The following is an 18,438-nucleotide window of genomic DNA, read 5'->3' on the forward strand; positions in this document are numbered from 1 at the left end:
TTTTAAATCCTTTTCCCTGCTGAAGTCTCCTGATCCGCCACTCCCCTCTGGATACAGCACACCCACTTCTGTTACAGCTGCAGCAGAGGTGGGAAGAGGAGGAGAAGGTCTGTGAGTATGTGATCATACCTGACATGCTGATCATCAAATCCCAAATGACAGATCCCAAAATGACCAGATTCAGTACTTTCCCCCACTCAAATGTTGGAGGAGTCAACACTAATAATATGTTCACCAGTGCACATGTGATGAGGTTTCACCTCCATAGCATCCATTTGCACATGCAGGACCTGATCCAAAAGGGTAACGTAGACAGGGAAGCAGCTTGTTTCTGATTTTTCCCTTGCAGGACTGGGCACATTATTTGTCTCCAGCTTTTTTGTGTTTTAGGGTCTTTCTTTTTTGGTATATTTCAGGGTGGTAACGTAAATTCATAACGAGGAAGGAGAAACTGAATTTAATATGAAGGTGTTCAAACACACAGGCTTGGATCCAGAGGCACCTTTTCAGTAGCTGAAGGGTGCAGTCCTAACCCCTTATGTCAGTGCTTTCCAGCACTGGCATAGCGGTGCCAATGGGACATGTGCTGCATCCTGCAGTTGGGTGTTACTCATAGAGGCCTCGTCAAAGTAAGGAAATGTTTGTTCCCTTACGTCAGAGCTGCATTGCCCTTATGTCAGTGCTGGAAAGCACTGACATAAGGGGTTAGGATTGTGCCCAAAGTCTCTTCCATTCACAGACAGGCTGTGACTTAGTGGAAGAGTGTTGCATGAAAAAGTAATCCACAAATCCAGAGGATTTCCTCCATTTGCACAAGCTTTTCTCATAGCTCTTTTATGACCCACTAGGTCCATACCATTATCTCTTCACTCAGTTTTTCATACTGTAATGCAATTCCTGACAGCATTGTGGCTTTGCACTGCTTGATGCTGTACTGTTCACAGAACCATACTGAACCATTTGCTACTTCCACTCACGATTCTTTGTGGATCCAAAGGATCTGCAGTGTCTAGAGTAGGAAATGAAACTTAAGAACTCCTTGATGCTTTCTTTTTCTTCATGATGTATTTAGAGCCCAATCCTATCCAACTTTCCAGCAACTTTCCTAACAGGGCATGTACTGCATCCTCAGGTAGGAGACCAGTCATGGAGGACTCCTCAAGGTAAGGGAACAAATGTGCCCTTACTTCGGGACTGCATTGTGGCTGGACCGGCGCTGGAAATTTGGATGGGATTGGGCCCTTACCCTTAAAACACGGTTGCATAGAAGATGCCAAAGAACCTAATGACAGAGTATAGTAGAGCTGCAACGTTTAGGGCCCAATCCTATCCAATTTTCTAGCACCAATCAATGCAGCCATGCCAATGGGGCATGTGTTGCATCCTGCGGGGGAAGGGGATAAGTAACAGAGTCCTACTCGGTAATGGAATGTTTACATCAGAGTTGCATTGCAACTGCATTGATGCTGGAAAGTTGGATAGGATTGGGCCCTAAGTATATTAGTCTGATTAAAATCTTTTGATTAACTGAAAAGGTGCTTCCAATTAATTAGGCAGCAGGTTTTTGTAAACATTATTTTACTGCAAGACTGTTTGAAGTGGGAGGCAGGCTGGAATGCCTCTTAAGATAGTGCCCTGCTGTGACACGTGTGTGCATAATGTAAAAACTAGTAAAGCTTACTTTTTTCTTCAGTGGTACTGGTTTATTCATTTTCAGGATTGTAAGTTAGGCCCACACATTCATAGTTCCACTGTTTTCTGTATACATGCACAGGTCTTTCCTATAAAACACTTCCCAAATGAGAAAGTACAAGAAAGCAGTACTTAGCTTTGTAGGCTTATCTATACACACCAAAACCTCCACATATAATGTCAGAGCCACTTGTGGTACATAAAGCCAGCATTTTTTACTAAAGTGACATACCAAAACAATTTACAAACGTTTATAGCATTTTGTTCAAAAATGTACTTTGAAAGACCAAAACTACAAAACTATGCTCAGATGGTTTACGACATAGTATTTTTAAAAACCATGAAAAATAAAAATTTGATTAAAAGAGATCACAATAGCTCTGAAATTAAATCTCAAATAATATAGAACAAACACTGCATGTTCCACTAATAAGAGAACTAAATAACTCCAGCAAAGTTGTCAGAATGTGGAATGCATGTGAGGGGTAAACTGATTTAATAGCATGAATCCAAATACCTTTGAACCTTGGAGAGTTTAGAATTTCAGTTCAGCGATACAATGCATATTCTCATTTCTGATTATTGGGTTTTTTTAAAATACAAAATGCATTCACAGACTTAAAAACAATCACCTTATTCTAATTAGCTTTCAGATATTTGATACAATTTTCTATCACTTCTAAAATTGCTTTTATATTTAAAAAATGACCATTTAACTAAAATAATTTAGGTTGCAATCTTGTGCACACTTTCCTGGGAGTAAGCCCCACTGAACACAAACTTACTTCTGAGTAAACATGCATAGGATTGTATTATTAGCGGCCTATATTGTATTTCATCTCTATGATCACTGCTAGATACTAAGGCATTTTCTAGGTCAGAGAAGATGGTTGTTGACCTAGGATTGGAAGGTAAAATGAGTGTTTAATTACTGTCATTGGGGCTTTTTAAATTTACATGTGGTTCTCTTCCCCAACCATGTTGGGAAGGGACAGCCTATAAATAAATTCATACAAACATATGAAAAATGGTTCAAAGGGGGAGAAAATAGAAGGGTAATAATGGAAAAGAAACTTATGTAGGCTTTGTCTTCGTATGTTGACAATTATATCAGTAATACTTATGTGAGTGTGACACTCAAGAAAAAGAACACAGTCCATGTAATTTTTCAAAATGTGCAATTATTTATATTTGCGTCTAGAATTATAACATTACCCTACCATATTTCTAGTATAATCTAATGGAAGCCATTTATATGCAGCAACTGTTACCCTGCACATGCCTGATCTTGTCTGATCTCGGAAGCTAAGCAGGGTCAGGCCTGGTTAGTACTTGGATGGGAGACCGCCTGGGAATACCGGGTGCTGTAGGCTTATACCATAGACTTTCGAGACTGAAGGTTGCCAACCATATGCACTAGACCCAATATATAGGGAAGGGAAGTCTATGCACAAAATGTTTCTAAAACTTGAGTCTAAACCCCCCCCCACATACAGACACACATGCAACGAATACAATAGTAATAATAATAAACTTTATTTATATCCCGCCCTTCTCCCTAAAGGGACCCAACTACTGCAACTGCACAAGGAGTCCCTGCATAAGAGGTGAGAAGCCCTGATGTACTGAAACATAGTTATATTTGCATGGCTCCCCACCCCATCTTGTGCCAGTACCGTAATTCTCTGGTGCTTGGACTCAGTGCAGACATCCCCTTCCCCTCATACCAGCTTGGGGAGCAATTCATATGAATCTTTGGATTGGGACTTGACTTTGATCCTGACTTTGCCCACTACGGATAAGTTCAAAGCCTACTGTCTTCATACAGCTCAATCCAGTGTATGTTTACTTAGAAACATGCCCTACTATGTTCAGTGGGTTTTGCTCCCAGATAAGTATGCTGAGGTTTGCAGACTTAATGGCAACACTAAGTATCTTGGATGCCAGTGAGCTTCATTCCTATTGCACCTTCCTTTCAACAATCTAAAAACACTATCTGCTGATTAAGTACGCTTGATCAGTACTTTGGACTGTGCACTATGCCAACACATGAGTACTTTGTCTACAAAGATGTTTGCTTGTAGAAAGTTAGGAGCTTAGTTAGCGCTGAATATTCTGAGTGAATTATTGTGCACTTAAAGCACGATGTGTAGCCGCCCTGGGTCCCGTTAGGGAGAAGGGCGGGATAAAAATAAAGTTTTATTATTATTATTATTATTATTAAGCACCTCACTTCAGGTATCTAATTACAATGAGATCTCTCTCTAGTCTTGCTGCATTCTGTAATCAGGTAGCACTAAAGTCTGGGCATAGTCAACAGTATTTCAGATACATGAAGACTGCAGAGTCTTCATTCCAAGTAGTACATGTGTTAGTTATTTCTGCTTCACTGTAGTCAAATAGGCTTTCAGGAGTTTTGAAGTGCTGTAAAACCCTGTGTTGTCAGAAACCATAATGGAGAAAATTAGTACTACAAAAAAGATGGTCTTGTTCACTTGTTATTTAGAAACGTACGAGTCTTGGGCCAGTGTGCTACTCTCACTGTATGGACAAAGTAATGAATGAACTGTGATTGATTTGAACAGTAGCTCCTTTGCTACCTATTCAGGGTGACCAGATGTCCTCTCTTTCCAGGGCATGTCCTCTTTTTTAGCCTTGTGCCTGGTTAAAGAACTTAACTGTCCCCCTTTTTCCTCTGAGTGGGCAGTGCATTGCCTTCTTGTAATTAATAAATTATATGTAATATAGTTTTAAATTTAATAACAAGTAGTATAATGTTTAAATTAATCATATGAAATCAGGGTATGAGTATTTTTAGCTTTTATTTTGTCAAAACCTACATTTTTCTTGAATGTCCTACATTTTGCCTTGTCCTCTTTTGCAATTACCGGTATGACATTTGATCATCCTGCACCTAATCAACACCCCTCCAAAGTACAGGGATGCACAACCCAAGACCCATACCAAACAGAGACATCTCCATGGCACATAAGAAGCGACTGTAGCTTTTTGCTTTCATGCCTCCCCATCACTCTCATCTGTACTATTTTAATAGCATCTGTTGCTTGAAGGATACTGAAGACACTAGAGCACAGAAACCATTACCTTCTTCCTCCTTTAGTTTCAGTAAAGAAGATGAGTAGGATACAGAAATGGTAGTTTCCAGTCCATAAAACACACTGCTAGAAATACAGGGAGAGAACAGCTTCCCCTTCCCCTCCAGACTAATGTAATCACCATTTGCAAAATCTGCCTAGAGCTTCCTTAATTGGTGAGAAGTAATTTTGGAAACATAGAGGCAAACTACAGTAAACATATTAAGTTGCTTGAGAAATCTTTAATGCCTCGCTGTTGAAATCTGATATAGCACACTACATTTTTATGTGTTTGCACTGTTGAAATGTTTTATACAGATTAATAAGAAAACAATACGGTTTGTATTCCAGACATGTAAGAAATGTAAATGGAAAGTATTTTCACAATGTTTAGAAAAGTTCAACCTCCTTTTTCTAAAAAAGAAAAAAAAAACCCACAAAACTGCTGTGCCGTGTGAACTCTGTGCCAAAACTACTGCAGTGTATAAATGGAATATTTAATGTGTATGGAATATGAAATGTTACACTCTTGCATGGCAAGATTTGTAGTAGTTATTCTTTTTTCCATTTCATCACTTAATCATGTGATATCTTGCTCCATCTGTATAATGGATTTGCTTTTCTAATTAACAACTGAACACCCTTACAATGTAATCAATATTTTTTTTTCCATTTTGTTGTGAATGATTTTTCTTTCCTTTTGTTTCCGTTTCCAACTTTACAATAAACCTTTTGACAGTAAAAAAAAAAAAAAGAAACTGTTGTCCTCCATTAAAATTAGAAACAAAACCAGCAATTTAAATAAGGGACCTCAAGGTATACCATGGCCTGAATCCTACAGTACACAACAAACCAACATCATTGGTCATGTCCCTGATTAGAATTCAACTTCTGAGTTTTTCCCTTGGACAGTCAGTACTTCATTAAAAAGAGATAGACTTTTCTGTAGTGTCACTTGAAGTGCTGGCAATCACCTTTGATATGACAAAAACATTTGCCCATACATGTAAATTTAATTTATTGCGAAGAGAGCTACAGCTCATTGGTAGAGCCACCTACTTTGCATGCAAAAAATGTTAGTTTCAACTCTGGCATCTCTAATTAGATCTGAAGAGCTGCTAAGATCCTGTAGACCACCCTGAGCTAGACAGATCAATGGTCTGATGGGTAGCCCAACCTAAGCTGCCCAGTGGAGCAGCGGCACCAAAAGTCTCCTTGAGGAAAGAGGACATTTGTCCCTTTCCCCCAAGTAAGGGCTCACATCCCACAATGGGTCTTCTCTAACGTGGTCCAGCTACTTCGCTGGTGCAAATTGGAGGAGCTCTGTCGGGCTTTTGAGCCTGACATGGAGCATAGAATCTGGTGGAAACTTCCTCTGCTCGTTCCATCCCCCCTCCCATTACCAATGTGTAGGATCACGTGGAGAGCTACTTTCCTACTTACAGGTATATTTATTTGTGAATATCAAGAAGTGTCATTATTCTTGCTCTTTTCTGAAAACAACTGTGCATCTTTTGAATTCTTCAATTTAAAAACGCACCTGTCATACGTATATGTACATGAATTGTATATGATAGTAATTCCAGAACAACAAAATTCAACAAGGAGTGTTGTCTGTGCATCTGGAACTATATATGTGGGTGCAAGCTTCCTTACTCATGACCAATATATTTCTGGCTGTGCATTCACAATCCCAGCCTGATGTTCATCCACTCTCCATTGAACTTTCTGGCTGTATTTCTTGGTGGAGGTGCAGATTTCTGCTTTGACACTTTACTGTTTACATGCAACTATTTGTGTGTAGCTAGAACTGATTTGGGGCTGAAAGGTGTAAATCTCCCCAGTGCAGTATTTTATTTAGAGAGTAAGGATGCTGCTGTGTACGTGGTTCATCATTTCTCCCCCCCCCCCTTCCTACAAGAGAAAGAATGTACCTTGGACTGTGTGAAGGGAAAATGACAGGTTTAGTTTGGAACAGAGGGCAAAATATAGCTACTAGTCAGCTATGGTACACTTTGGTTCAAGAGAGGGGGCGACATGGAGGCACGTCCATGTCTCCTAGAAACTTTAGGGAAATTCAGGGCCCAATCCTACTCAATTCATATCAGTCTAGTGCTGGCACGCACAGTCGCAAACATGCCATAAGGCAGGCCTGTGACAGTCTCTACTGGTTCAGTGCCGGAGCAGGCTCAGCACAAGCCCATGCAGAGTCAGCACTGGCCGGTGGACGGGACTGCTGCTCGGAGCTCCAGGCAACAACAGGGTGGTGGAGAAGTAAGTCTGAGCAGAGGGGAGGGCGGGGGGAAGGCGTGGTGGGGAAGGGAGCAGGGCAGCAACTCTGGGGTGCCATTTTCATTGGGACCACAACTCAAAGGGAAAGGATTGTCCATTCCCTGTGCATCACACAGAGCCAAACTACACATTTAATATAACACAGGTTGGCCCACAGTCTCTTGCTACTGTTAGTTTCTCATGGTACAAACTATGGATTTATCTTTTGCAAAATATTATTAAATTCCTTTGATTCATTACATTTCCCTTTCCTGAAAACCACAACTGGATTGCTGAACTTATGCAATCCTGAGTTCTACAGTTTTAATAAACCAAGTAGACAAAAGTAGCTAAACCAGTAATAAACCAAGTAGCTTTCCTAGTGGGATGTTAAATATAAAACCAGTTGGAATGAAGTTTCACTGTGGTGATTAAGGGCCTGATCCTATCTATCTTTCCAGCATTGATGCAGTCATGCCAATGGGGTGTGTGCTGCATTCTTCTATGGGGAACCAGTCACAGAGACCCTCTCAAGGTAAGAAAGCATTTATTCCCTGACCTCAGGGCTGCATTGGCGCTGGAAAGTTGGATAGGATTGGATAGAAATCATACAAATATCAAGATGTGTAGCTTTCAATAGGATCACAGTTTCAGGTTACAAAATAAGTTTTAGCTTACTGTTTTATTGTGTTTTTTTAGCAATACAAACAAGAAAAGAAAACTTATAAATCCTTCTGAACTAGCATTGCTCATTCCTTAAAGGTCAAAATTTTGAAGTTAGCACAGAAGAGGTGCTCAATTGAAATTCTTCATATAAATACAGTATCTGTTTGGCCTATCCCAGGGCACAGGGTTAGGTCTTTAAGCAAGAGGCAAACCCATTACAAAGAAAGGGTCTGTTTGGCCTACCCTCCCCAATAGCACAGGAGGCACCCTAAATATTCTGAAACTGTAGTGTGGGGGATAGAGGATTAAAAACTTTGTGCCCACCATATTTTTGATCCTTATCACATGGCCATCCCATGCACTATTTTAATGGGGGGAGACTTCAATTGAAGCTTTTTTTCTAATTAAAATGACATGAGGCAGGACATGCAAGCAGAACTGGAACTGTGGCAAGTGCAAAGTTAAAGACATCTCTACTCCACCCTGTGATTGCGCACTGTTTTTGGTATTCCCCAGCTCTATTTAAGCAAAAAAGAACACACAAAAAGCATTCTTGAAATGTGTAATTTGTAATGCGTAATTCACTTGCCACCAATCTTCTAAAAACTGATCCTTTTGCCTCCCTTTCCCAGATCATTGCATTCTGCTGGCCCACTTATATGCAACGGCTAGCTCCTCTGCTATCAGAAAACTATGAATTAATTTCCTGTGGAAACAGCTTGTGTCCTCATTGACTCACAGCCCAATCTTATCTAAACCATTCTCACCAATGTAGCCATGCCCCTGGAGTGCATTTTGCATCCTGTTGCGAGGGGCAATCCCAGAGGTTTCCTCCAGGTAAGGAAACTTTTGTTCCCTTGCCTGGGGATAAGCCTCTGCTGCTGCGATGGGTCTACTAGGACCTGTGCCAGCAATTTTGTTGGCGCGAATCTGAATAGCTCAAGTCTGAATAGACCTGGGAAGGTGAATCATGGCCAGAAAGGGGGATAGGATGATACTGATAGGATGGGACAGGGATAGGATGACCCCCTTCTCAGTGTCAACATGACCAGGTCTCCAGCCCATTCCATCCCTCCCCTCCCCGTTCCACCCATCCTCTGCCCCCCACCTGCCTCTGCACCAGCTTACTGGTACAAGGGCTGTTCAAGAGGCTGATGGTGTGCAGATTCTCACTGTCTGCAGTAGCAATCCAACTGCATGGAATAGCAGGTCACACTCTGTAACAGCCAGAAAGCATGCTGTGCCACCGGAACACGAGTTCTCATGGCATAGCAGATCCATAGGGTTCAGCTGATAGTCCAATAGCAGTGTTAAGGGGTTAAAATGTAGATTAAATTGTGAAATGTGTAAACATTTGTTCTAAATTAACTCACTTTCCTTGTAATAATTCACTACTGTGTTTCTCAACTATTGGCACTTGTACCTCCAGTGGTGTCTGGTGGTACTCATGGGACCCCCAGATCCCCGCCACCTGGCAGTGACACCAGCAATACAAAGTGACAAATAATGGTAGGAGGCTCGGTTCAGCGGACAAAGCTCCAGCGTGTAATTTTGCTTGCTTGAAAAAGCCCCTCTCCTGAGCCTCTAACTGGTGTGTATGGTGTTGCATTGGCCTCCCAGTATGGAAGTAACTGGTGATGACATTATCATCAGTTACTTCTGGTGGTACTTCCAGTAGGTAGACCATACAAAGTGGTATGTTGAGAAATTCTGATTTACTGCATCACCATTCAGGCTTGGGATTATAAAATCTGTTTTCAGTATACTATACCCTTAGCAGCCTACCTTTCTTCTATATAAGGGTATAATGAGATGTTATAGTAGATGGGCAGCCAGTCCTGAGCTGCACAGTGTGTGGGGTTGCAGCAACGCCAGAAATGGCTGCTGCCACATCCTGCACACTCCAGGCAGCCACCAGCGACTTCGTGGGAGAAGGGACTTTCGTCCCCTTCCCCTGGGTAAAGTGAGTAGCCCCACAATGGGGCTACTCAATTCATCAGTGACACAAAGGTCGACGTAGAATCAAGATCCTCCGTGTCAGGTGGCCAGCTCAACACGGAGGTTCTGGATCCAGTGGAGCTGCCTTCCTACCGCCCCACTCCCTCCCCCAGGAACGCCTCCTCTCTGCCCTCTCTCTGCCCTCCCTCCCACCCTGGAACACCTCTTCCCTGCTTCCCTCTACATCTCTACCTACCTCTCTGCCACTCAACGGTCTGCACGACTGCTGAGTGTCGGAGCTCCGGTGCTCACCCGGCACTAGCCCAGCGTGGTGGAGCACCAGTGCTAGGGCCAGCAAAGGTGCCTTATGGTACATTTGCAACAGTGTGTGTTGGCGGTGAGCCCGCGTGCAAAGCTTAGAATTGGTTCCATAGGGTACTGCTTTATTAGTGATGTTGGGGTTTTCATTCATTCTGAATGAAATTACATTCACAGCATGATACATGGGTTTTAATGCTGCTGGCAGTTCTACTACATTGAGCAACCATTTTCAACCACTGTGCTGTGGCACACTGGTGTGCCGCAAGTGGTTTACAGGTGTGCCACAGGAATTTGGGGGAAAGTCATTTATTAATAGGGCCAATGGGAGATGTGAGCCCCCACTGGCAGCATGGTGTGCCTTGTCAGTTGTCAAAAACCTGGTGGTGTGCCTTGACCATTTTAGTGCCTTGTCAGTGTGTCGTGAGATGGAAAAGGTTGCCAATCACTGACATATAGGATGAATTAATTTACTTCCACAATTAAAAAGTCCATAGTGGTTAGGATAGCCTTCATCTGCTAGGATTGTCTGATTAAATTGTCCATGGTTTTGCTCTAGAAGCATTGTTACACTAATACATTCCTGCTCTCATCCCGTCTGCTACTAAAATGCAGAGTGCTTTTCAGATCTGAGAGGCAAATCTGAGTGTTCATTTCTTTTGAAACAACATTCTTCATCATTGCAGGATTTGCAACAGGCAATCAACTAAACATTCATTGCAGTTTACATAATTCACAAATATTGAAATGTGAATCTCAGACAGCATAGTCAATACTAAGTTTACAAACCTAAAAGCAAGTTCAAATTAGAATTTGCCGTTTATTATTTCAGAGTCGACCCCTAATAATTTGGTTGAGCTCTAGTTTGATTTCCTCATGTATCAACAGGAAAGGGTTCTGGAATCTGGCAGTCTAGTAAGTTGAAAATGTAAGTTATAAACATAAAACATCCTGCTCCCTTGAGTTTTCAAGCAAACAAAAATATGATGATAACTGGAATGGTTTGGCTAAATAGAGCATGATTTAGTTTTGAGTCCAGGAGTTCTATCACTCATATTGGTATGCCTTCAAGGTCTGTCTATAATGGACATGCTAATTAAAGTTCAGCCACCAAAGCAAAATAGGGACTGAAGGACAAGAAAAGAAACAATGCACTTTCAAATTCATATTTCTTACACAGTTGCTGCCTTCTTTTGATATTTGTGCATGGACAGAAGAGGATGTGGTAAGTACTCTCTATGAATGATATTGGTCATTTTCTGTTTTGCTAACAACCTTCCCTTTAGATGGCTATAAAGCCTGAAGTCATTCAAAACATTAACCAGTGCTACTTTCTCCCCTGTGATGTACCCTTAAGATGGGGTGAATTGCCACAAAGAGAGACAGGAGAAAGTGTTGTTTATCCCTAAAGCTCCATTCACCTGGATGTTTGGGTTCCATTTTCCCATTACTAGCTAAATACAAATTCGGAATATTGGTGAGATAAAAGTAGCTTGAGGTGGAGTGGGGGAGTTTCAAGAATGCTGGCAAGGAAAAGGTTCTGCACCTTGTAATGAAGAAAGAGCTTGAATATGATCTCTCAAGTCCCCTGGTTTACCAGCCACTTAAAGGATGGAATGTGGGGAGATAGGTCAAGATTCTGTCATGTCCCCAAAGCCAGATTCCAATAAATCAGTTGTTCCCAAGCTTACCGCGGTCACGGCATCCTGCAGTTCTAGAGCCCTGTCACAGCGGTGCCATCTCCTTGATCTCCTAGGTGCTGCCATCTTGAATCACACATGATCTTGCACCATCTTGTGCAATTCAAGATGGTGGTGCCCAGGAAAGCTGGTAAAAAGAGGCTGTCGGAGAGATTCCATGGTGCCCTGTGAGTTAGTTGTGGTGCCCTTGAGTCCCGGGGTGCATGATTTGGGAACCACTGCAATAAATTTTTCTACCTTAACTCCCACTCAATCTACATGCCTCTGAGCTGGCAAGTGTGGGAATGGGGAGCTGGTACTTAGGAAGAACTGCAGACCTGGAGTTGCTACTTCCTGAGCTCTGCTATAGTGCAGGCCTAATTGAAATACACTGCCACTATGCTTGCAGTAGTGTAAACTTTTTGCACGCCGCTTATTCGTTTTTACGAAGTTTACAGGATTCCACTTTACCTCTTGTTTTCTAATTAGCTGTTATGTATCAAGCTATGCCTAATTTCATAATATCATCTGTGTCTTCTCTTTGCAGTACTTTTGGATGCAACAGCTGGTTAGCAAAGGTAATGTTCTATATATGTTTAGCATCCAGAGTTTATTTTTCAGTGCCCAGTTTTATGGCTTATGTCTTGTTCTTTTAAGGTGACACTTCTGGTGAAATGGGTATTTATGCCACTTTGTTTAAAGAACATCACATCACAGGAAAACGATTACTACTTCTGGAAGAAGAGGACTTGAAGGACATGGGAATTGTTTCCAAAGGTCACATCATTCATTTGAAGGTATTTTAACAATGATAACAGAGCCTGAGTGATGACAAAGCTGTTGAAAGGAATTATTACCCAGTTTTAAGTATTAAAGTAATTCAAGACCTACAGCTCAGAGCAAAAACTCTTCACACTTACCAAAAGGAAGGAATGAATGAATAATAGATTATTTAGGCCCAAATCCTAACCAACTTTCCTATACTGACATAGCTGTGCTGCATGTGCTGCATTCTGTTGTTGGGGGGCAGTCACGGAAACCTCCTGAAGGTAAGGGAATGCTTGTTTCCTACCTCGGAGCTGCATTGCCCTTCCCTCACTACTGGAAAGCTGGTTAAGATTGAGCCCTTACTCAGATACCAATCAATATTCTTAATCTTTTTCAATATTCTTATTTTTCCCCCCTCACATTGGAGGTTCTTTTGGTGCAAAATGCTTGCTCTGGGCTGAATTATTGCGGGGCAATCGAATGCCCATCGCACCCCACCCCACCCTTCCTGTCCCCTGGAACATTCTGCCGTATGCTGACTTTTGAAAGGCTGTGATCCATTGGCTTGTTGAGGGATCAGTGGAAGGTGTGACATGTTGGTGTTTGCCTTGCTGCATGACGCACAGGGGCACTTGGCTGACCCACTGCAAGTGGGGACAGCGTGTGGCTGCTAATTTATTCTCTTCTGCTGTTATGGGATCCACTGCTCTAGCTACAGTATTGAGTGGGGGGGGGGGTACAGAGAAAGAAGCGGGGAAGAGAGAAGGTGGAAAATGAAATACATAAAAGTAGCAGAAAAAACATGGAGTTCTACATGATTCTGTTTGTCTGCTGGTCGGGAGGGCAGGATAACCCCTCCCCTTGGAAGAGCTGGTGCAATGTTGAGGCGCTGCCAACTGTTAAAGGAGCAGGGCCAGTGGCATTGCTAGGGAAGTGTGGGGGTGCAGACAATATCGGGTGTGTGTGTGACATCACTTTTGGCCAAAATGGTGAAAATCTTGGTATTTTTGAATAATGCCATCATGTTATATACCATTCAATGAATAATTTAATGCAGAATGCAATGAAACAATCCCCATTGAAGTATCTTTATTCTTTCAAAAGTTATAGCCAAATAACCAGAAAAGGAAAATAAAACTGCCTTATGTAACAAAACGTGGAGTTTCTTAACTCAAAACTGACCAATGGAACTGATTGTTCTGAGAGCGAATGAGGTGTTACTATGACACAGCAGGGAACCAATAAGGTTCCCTTGAGGTATAAGCTATGAGTCAACTCTCTTTTCCATGTATCAGATCGAATAATAGCACTCTTATTTAGTTGTGTGAGTGTTATTAAGTTGGCCACTTTTTTTTTTGTTAGTTACTGATTAATTGAGTGACCTGTAGTGTGGTGGTATATAAAAATAAATAGTCAGTGGGGGTTACACCAACCCTAGTGATGCCACTGCATTTCGGTTGTGTGTATGGTATTTTAATTATTCTGTACGGTCTGGTATGGGAGGAGGTCCATCATGGGAATAATGCAATGAGCTCTTGTACCAGGTGACACAAACCCTAGTGACACTACTGACACTTCTGTGTCATGTAAAGCATTTCTTTGTTTTTTTAATGATGGGGTCAAAATTGGAGGTAATGGTGCAAACCCTAGGTATGTGCAAACCCTAGGTATCTATCTCCGGACCAGATCAGACAGAAAGCTCTTCAACCTCTCCAGACTGAGAGCAAAGTCCAAAGTCCAGCTGAAATGTCTGCATGACTTCCTCTTTGCTGACGTTGCAGCTGTCACTACCCACTCTGCCAAAGATCTCCAGCAGCTCATGGATCGTTTTAGCAAAGCCGCCAAGATTTTGGACTGATGATCAGCCTTAAGAAAACACAGGTCATGGTTCAGGATGTGGACTCACCTCCCTGCATTACAATCTCTGCGCATGAACTGGAGGTTGTCCATGACTTTGTGTACCTTGGCTCAACGATATCCAACACTCTTTCTCTCGATACCGAGCTAAACAAACGCATCGGTAAAGCAGCTACCATGTTTTCCAGACTCACAAAGAGAGTCTGGTCCAACAAGAAGCTGACGGAACATACCAAGATCCAGGTCTACAGAGCTTGTGTCCTGAGTACACTTCTGTACTGCAGCGAGTCATGGACTCTTCGCTCACAACAGGAGAGGAAACCGAACGCTTTCCACATGTGCTGCCTCCGATGCATCCTTGGCATCACCTGGCAGGACAAAGTTCCAAACAACACAGTCCTGGAACGTGCTGAAATCCCTAGCATGTATGCATTGCTGAGCATAGCATATGCCCTAGCATAGCATGCATGCATTGGCCTTAGGGATGGACCTCAACAAGTGGGAAACCCTGGCCTCTGAGCGGCCCGCTTGGAGGCAGGCTGTGCAGCATGGCCTTTCCCAGTTTGAAGAGACACTTTGCCAACAGTCTGAGGCTAAGAGGCAAAGAAGGAAGGCCCATAGCCAGGGAGACAGACCAGGGACAGACTGCACTTGCTCCCGGTGTGGAAGGGATTGTCACTCCCGGATTGGCCTTTTCAGCCACACTAGACGCTGTGCCAGAACCACCTTTCAGAGCGCGATACCATAGTCTTTCGAGACTGAAGGTTGCCAATACAATGCATTGCTGAAACAGAGACGCCTGCTTTGGCTCGGTCATGTCGTGAAAATGGATGATGGCCGGATCCCAAAGGATGTTCTCTATGGAGAATTCGTGCAAGGAAAGCGCCCTACAAGTACACCACAGCTGCGATACATCTGCAAGAGGGATCTGAAGGCCTTAGGAGTGAACCTCAACAGGTGGGAAACCTTGGCCTCTGAGCGGCCCCGTTGGAGGCAGGCTGTGCAGCATGGCCTTTCCCAGTTTGAAGTGACACTTGGCCAACAGTCTGAGGCAAAGAGGCAAAGAAGGATGGCCCATAGCCAGGAAGACAGACCAGGGACAGACTGCACTTGCTCCCAGTGTGGAAGGGATTGTCACTTCCGAATCGGCCTTTTCAGCCACACTAGACGCTGTTCCAGAATCACCATTCAGAGCACAATACCAGAGTCTTTTGAGACTGAAGGTTACCAACATAGGTATGTTGGGAAAGGTGGCAAACTCAAGGAGGCTAACAAACAAAGCATAAAATTACCATCCTCCAACCAAAGTTGTTGCCATGTTATAGTCACCTGACATCTTGAGCATATTGCGTTTGTTCTAAAGCAGTGTTTCTCAAGCTGTGGGTCGGGACCCACTAGGTGGGCTGTGAGCCAATTTCAGGTGGGTCCCCATTCATTTCAATATTTTATTTTTTAATGTATTAGACTTGATGCTATGTGACTGAATTTGGGGAAATGTTACAGCTCTGCACTTTTAACAGGCTACTATGTATATGTTTTTAACAATGGTAGTAAATGGGACTTACTCCTGGTTAAGTGTGGGTAGGATTGCAGCCTAGGATTGCTAAAAGGTTTCCTGCTTGATGATATCACTTCCAGTCATGACATCACTTCCAATGAGTCCTGACAGATTCTCATTCCAAAAAAGTGGGTCCTGGTGCTAAAAGTGTGAGAACCACTGTTCTAAAGGGAGCATTATATTCTTTGGCAGAGTTGTCTACGTGGAGAAATATCTACATCTACTGCCATATAGTTTCATTCCTGCATTTATTTTTTCTTTTTTTCCCTCCTCAGACTGCCATTGGGAAATTAAGTGAGGATTACCTCAATATGTTTCATTTTCCGCCTCTGATTAAGGTAACTAAGCTTTTATTTACAAAATAAAAATCTGCACTGAGTCTATGGAAGGTAAGCATCATGCTTGATCCACCAGCTCTGTCAGAGGAGACTGCAGCAGATCTCTTTCTGATCGGGAAATGGAAATAGAGTTGCTGCCGCTTCTGCTCTTGGGGAGCTGCAGTGGGAAAAGGAGATCAGTAAAATGTATTCCTGCCATGTGCAAATGAGGCTTCTTCCATAAATGTGAAAACCAGTGGCATCACTGGGGATGTGTGACGCCGCTAGTGACCAAAATAGCTAAAATCATGGTTTGTAGGAATACCATCACGTTATATTCCATTTGATGCGTAAATTATAGCAGAGAAAAAACCGTAGTGAGATAGCTCCATTCTATCAAAAGTTATGGCCAAAAAACAGAAAACAAAAATGCAACATGTAACAAAAAGTACATTTTCTGAATTCAAAACGAACCAATGGGACTGACTGTTTGAAGAGTCAATGAGATGTTGTTATGACTCAACATGGAACCAATAAGGTGTTAGTAAGGTGACACCCTTGTGGGGTGGGGTGTGTGACACCACTATTTACCAAAATCACGGTTTGTAGGAAAAATACCATCTTGTTATATGTCAATCGATGTGTAATTTTATGAAGAATGCAATGAAACAAACCCCATTGGAATATCTGTGTTCTATCAAAAAATATAGCCATAAAACCACTGGAGGCCAGGGTGATGGTACATCACCGCACCCACCACCTGGGGCATTGCCCCACTTACTGCACGGGAGGAGGTTCATCATGGGGGTGACGCGCTGGTCTCCCGCACCGGGTGACGCAAACCCTGGTGATGCCACTGGGAAGAACACCTGAGGATATAACCAGTGTCTGCTATGCTCATGTGAGCATGCAGTTACCACCACTTGCTACATCACAGGTCAACAGTGTTGTATCAGCTCGCTTTATGGGCATTCTTATCTTCCCAACATAAACTGCTTTCACGCTAACCATAAATATTTGAGACATGAAGAAGGGCAACTTGATTAGCAGCAGGCAAACGGGCTTTTGAGCTCCACAGAACTATTCTGCAGGAAAAAAGGCGAAGTGAGTATTTAAGCTCCTGGCCTTCTCACAACTCTGGCCTTCTCATTCTCTCTGAAGAGCATTTTCCTAAAGTTGAAGCCTTTTTACTGGCATAAAAGTTGGTTCCAAAAAACCTGTTTCCTTGCCAGTTAAAATTGCATTAATGCTCAGATTTCTGTGGATTTGTTTTTTCACCGCACGATAAGGATGCCTTCAGATATAATCTTTGGCATCTTCTTGGCACTGTGAGCTGGCACACCATGGAAAACATAATCCATGTTTTCAGGGAGCTGATCCATATTCTGATCCCACAGACTAGCATGATCAGCATGAACAGCACAGCTGCCCATCTTGTGCCAGTACTTTAAAGTCCCGCAGTAGAAAATATTTCTTCTTTGAAGTACTTTCTTTGGCACTTTCTGTTCTGCATGACCACTGCTGCTTGGGTGATGCCTGGAAACTGCCTTACGTTCACAGTACAAATAGAAAACCTTTATTACCATGAAGAATGAAGGTGAGTTCTCCTTGGCTAATTACATTCAAAACTGAATTATTTGACAAAAACTGGCCAGTAATAGCTTTGCTCTTACATAAATGAGAATTAAAATGGACGTGACACTTATCCTTTCTCTTTTGTGGTAGGATTCTGCCAGTGAAAGTGAGGCAAGCGAGGAGAAAGTAGTGAACCTTGAACTGGTTTTCGGTTATCACTTAAAGCCTGGAACTGGTCCGCAGGTAAATGAATGATGGAAAGTTACTGTTATTTGTTCCCTTCACAAAAATGCCCCCACCCCTACACACAGATATTTATGATCTTCAGAAATATTTGTGGCTTGCAGCATAACACATCCTGATAGTGTGCAGTCTGGTGAGAGAGTGCCACAGAGCTACCTGCCTATTTGTCTACAATACAATCGGATCCCATATCCACGGATCCAGCATCCATAGATGTGACTCACCACAAATGCCAGTGGATACCAGGGTCCAAGTTTAAATGCCTTTAGAAACCAAAAAAGGCACAAAAAATGGGGCTCCTACCTCTTCGCAGCCAAACCTGGTGTTTCCAAGCCCGAGGAGCTTTCTTTAAGCCCTGAAAGACCCAGGTCATGCAGAGGTTCCTTCCTTCTCCCAAGTTCACCCCAGAATGCAAGCAGTATATAAATATTTTATTATTAGAATACAATTTATTTAATTTG

At 42.6% G+C, this 18,438-nt stretch overlaps 1 protein-coding gene and 1 pseudogene across 1 annotated transcript in view; both read left to right on the top strand.

Moving 5' to 3' along the window:
* MAP3K20 (mitogen-activated protein kinase kinase kinase 20) overlaps positions 1-18,438 on the top strand; it is a 129,109-nt gene that overhangs the window by 84,186 nt on the left and 26,485 nt on the right. The window contains exons 12-16 of the mRNA XM_066612242.1: positions 11,161-11,205; positions 12,207-12,237; positions 12,317-12,456; positions 16,118-16,180; positions 17,885-17,977. Of these exons, the coding sequence (XP_066468339.1) occupies positions 11,161-11,205; positions 12,207-12,237; positions 12,317-12,456; positions 16,118-16,180; positions 17,885-17,977 (372 nt within the window). The remainder of the gene's footprint in view (positions 1-11,160; positions 11,206-12,206; positions 12,238-12,316; positions 12,457-16,117; positions 16,181-17,884; positions 17,978-18,438) is intronic.
* LOC136637009 (5S ribosomal RNA) lies at positions 2,946-3,065 on the top strand (annotated as a pseudogene).

This window comes from Tiliqua scincoides, chromosome 1, assembly GCF_035046505.1.
Source record: "Tiliqua scincoides isolate rTilSci1 chromosome 1, rTilSci1.hap2, whole genome shotgun sequence".
In the NCBI taxonomy this organism is placed as follows: Eukaryota; Metazoa; Chordata; class Lepidosauria; order Squamata; family Scincidae; genus Tiliqua; species Tiliqua scincoides.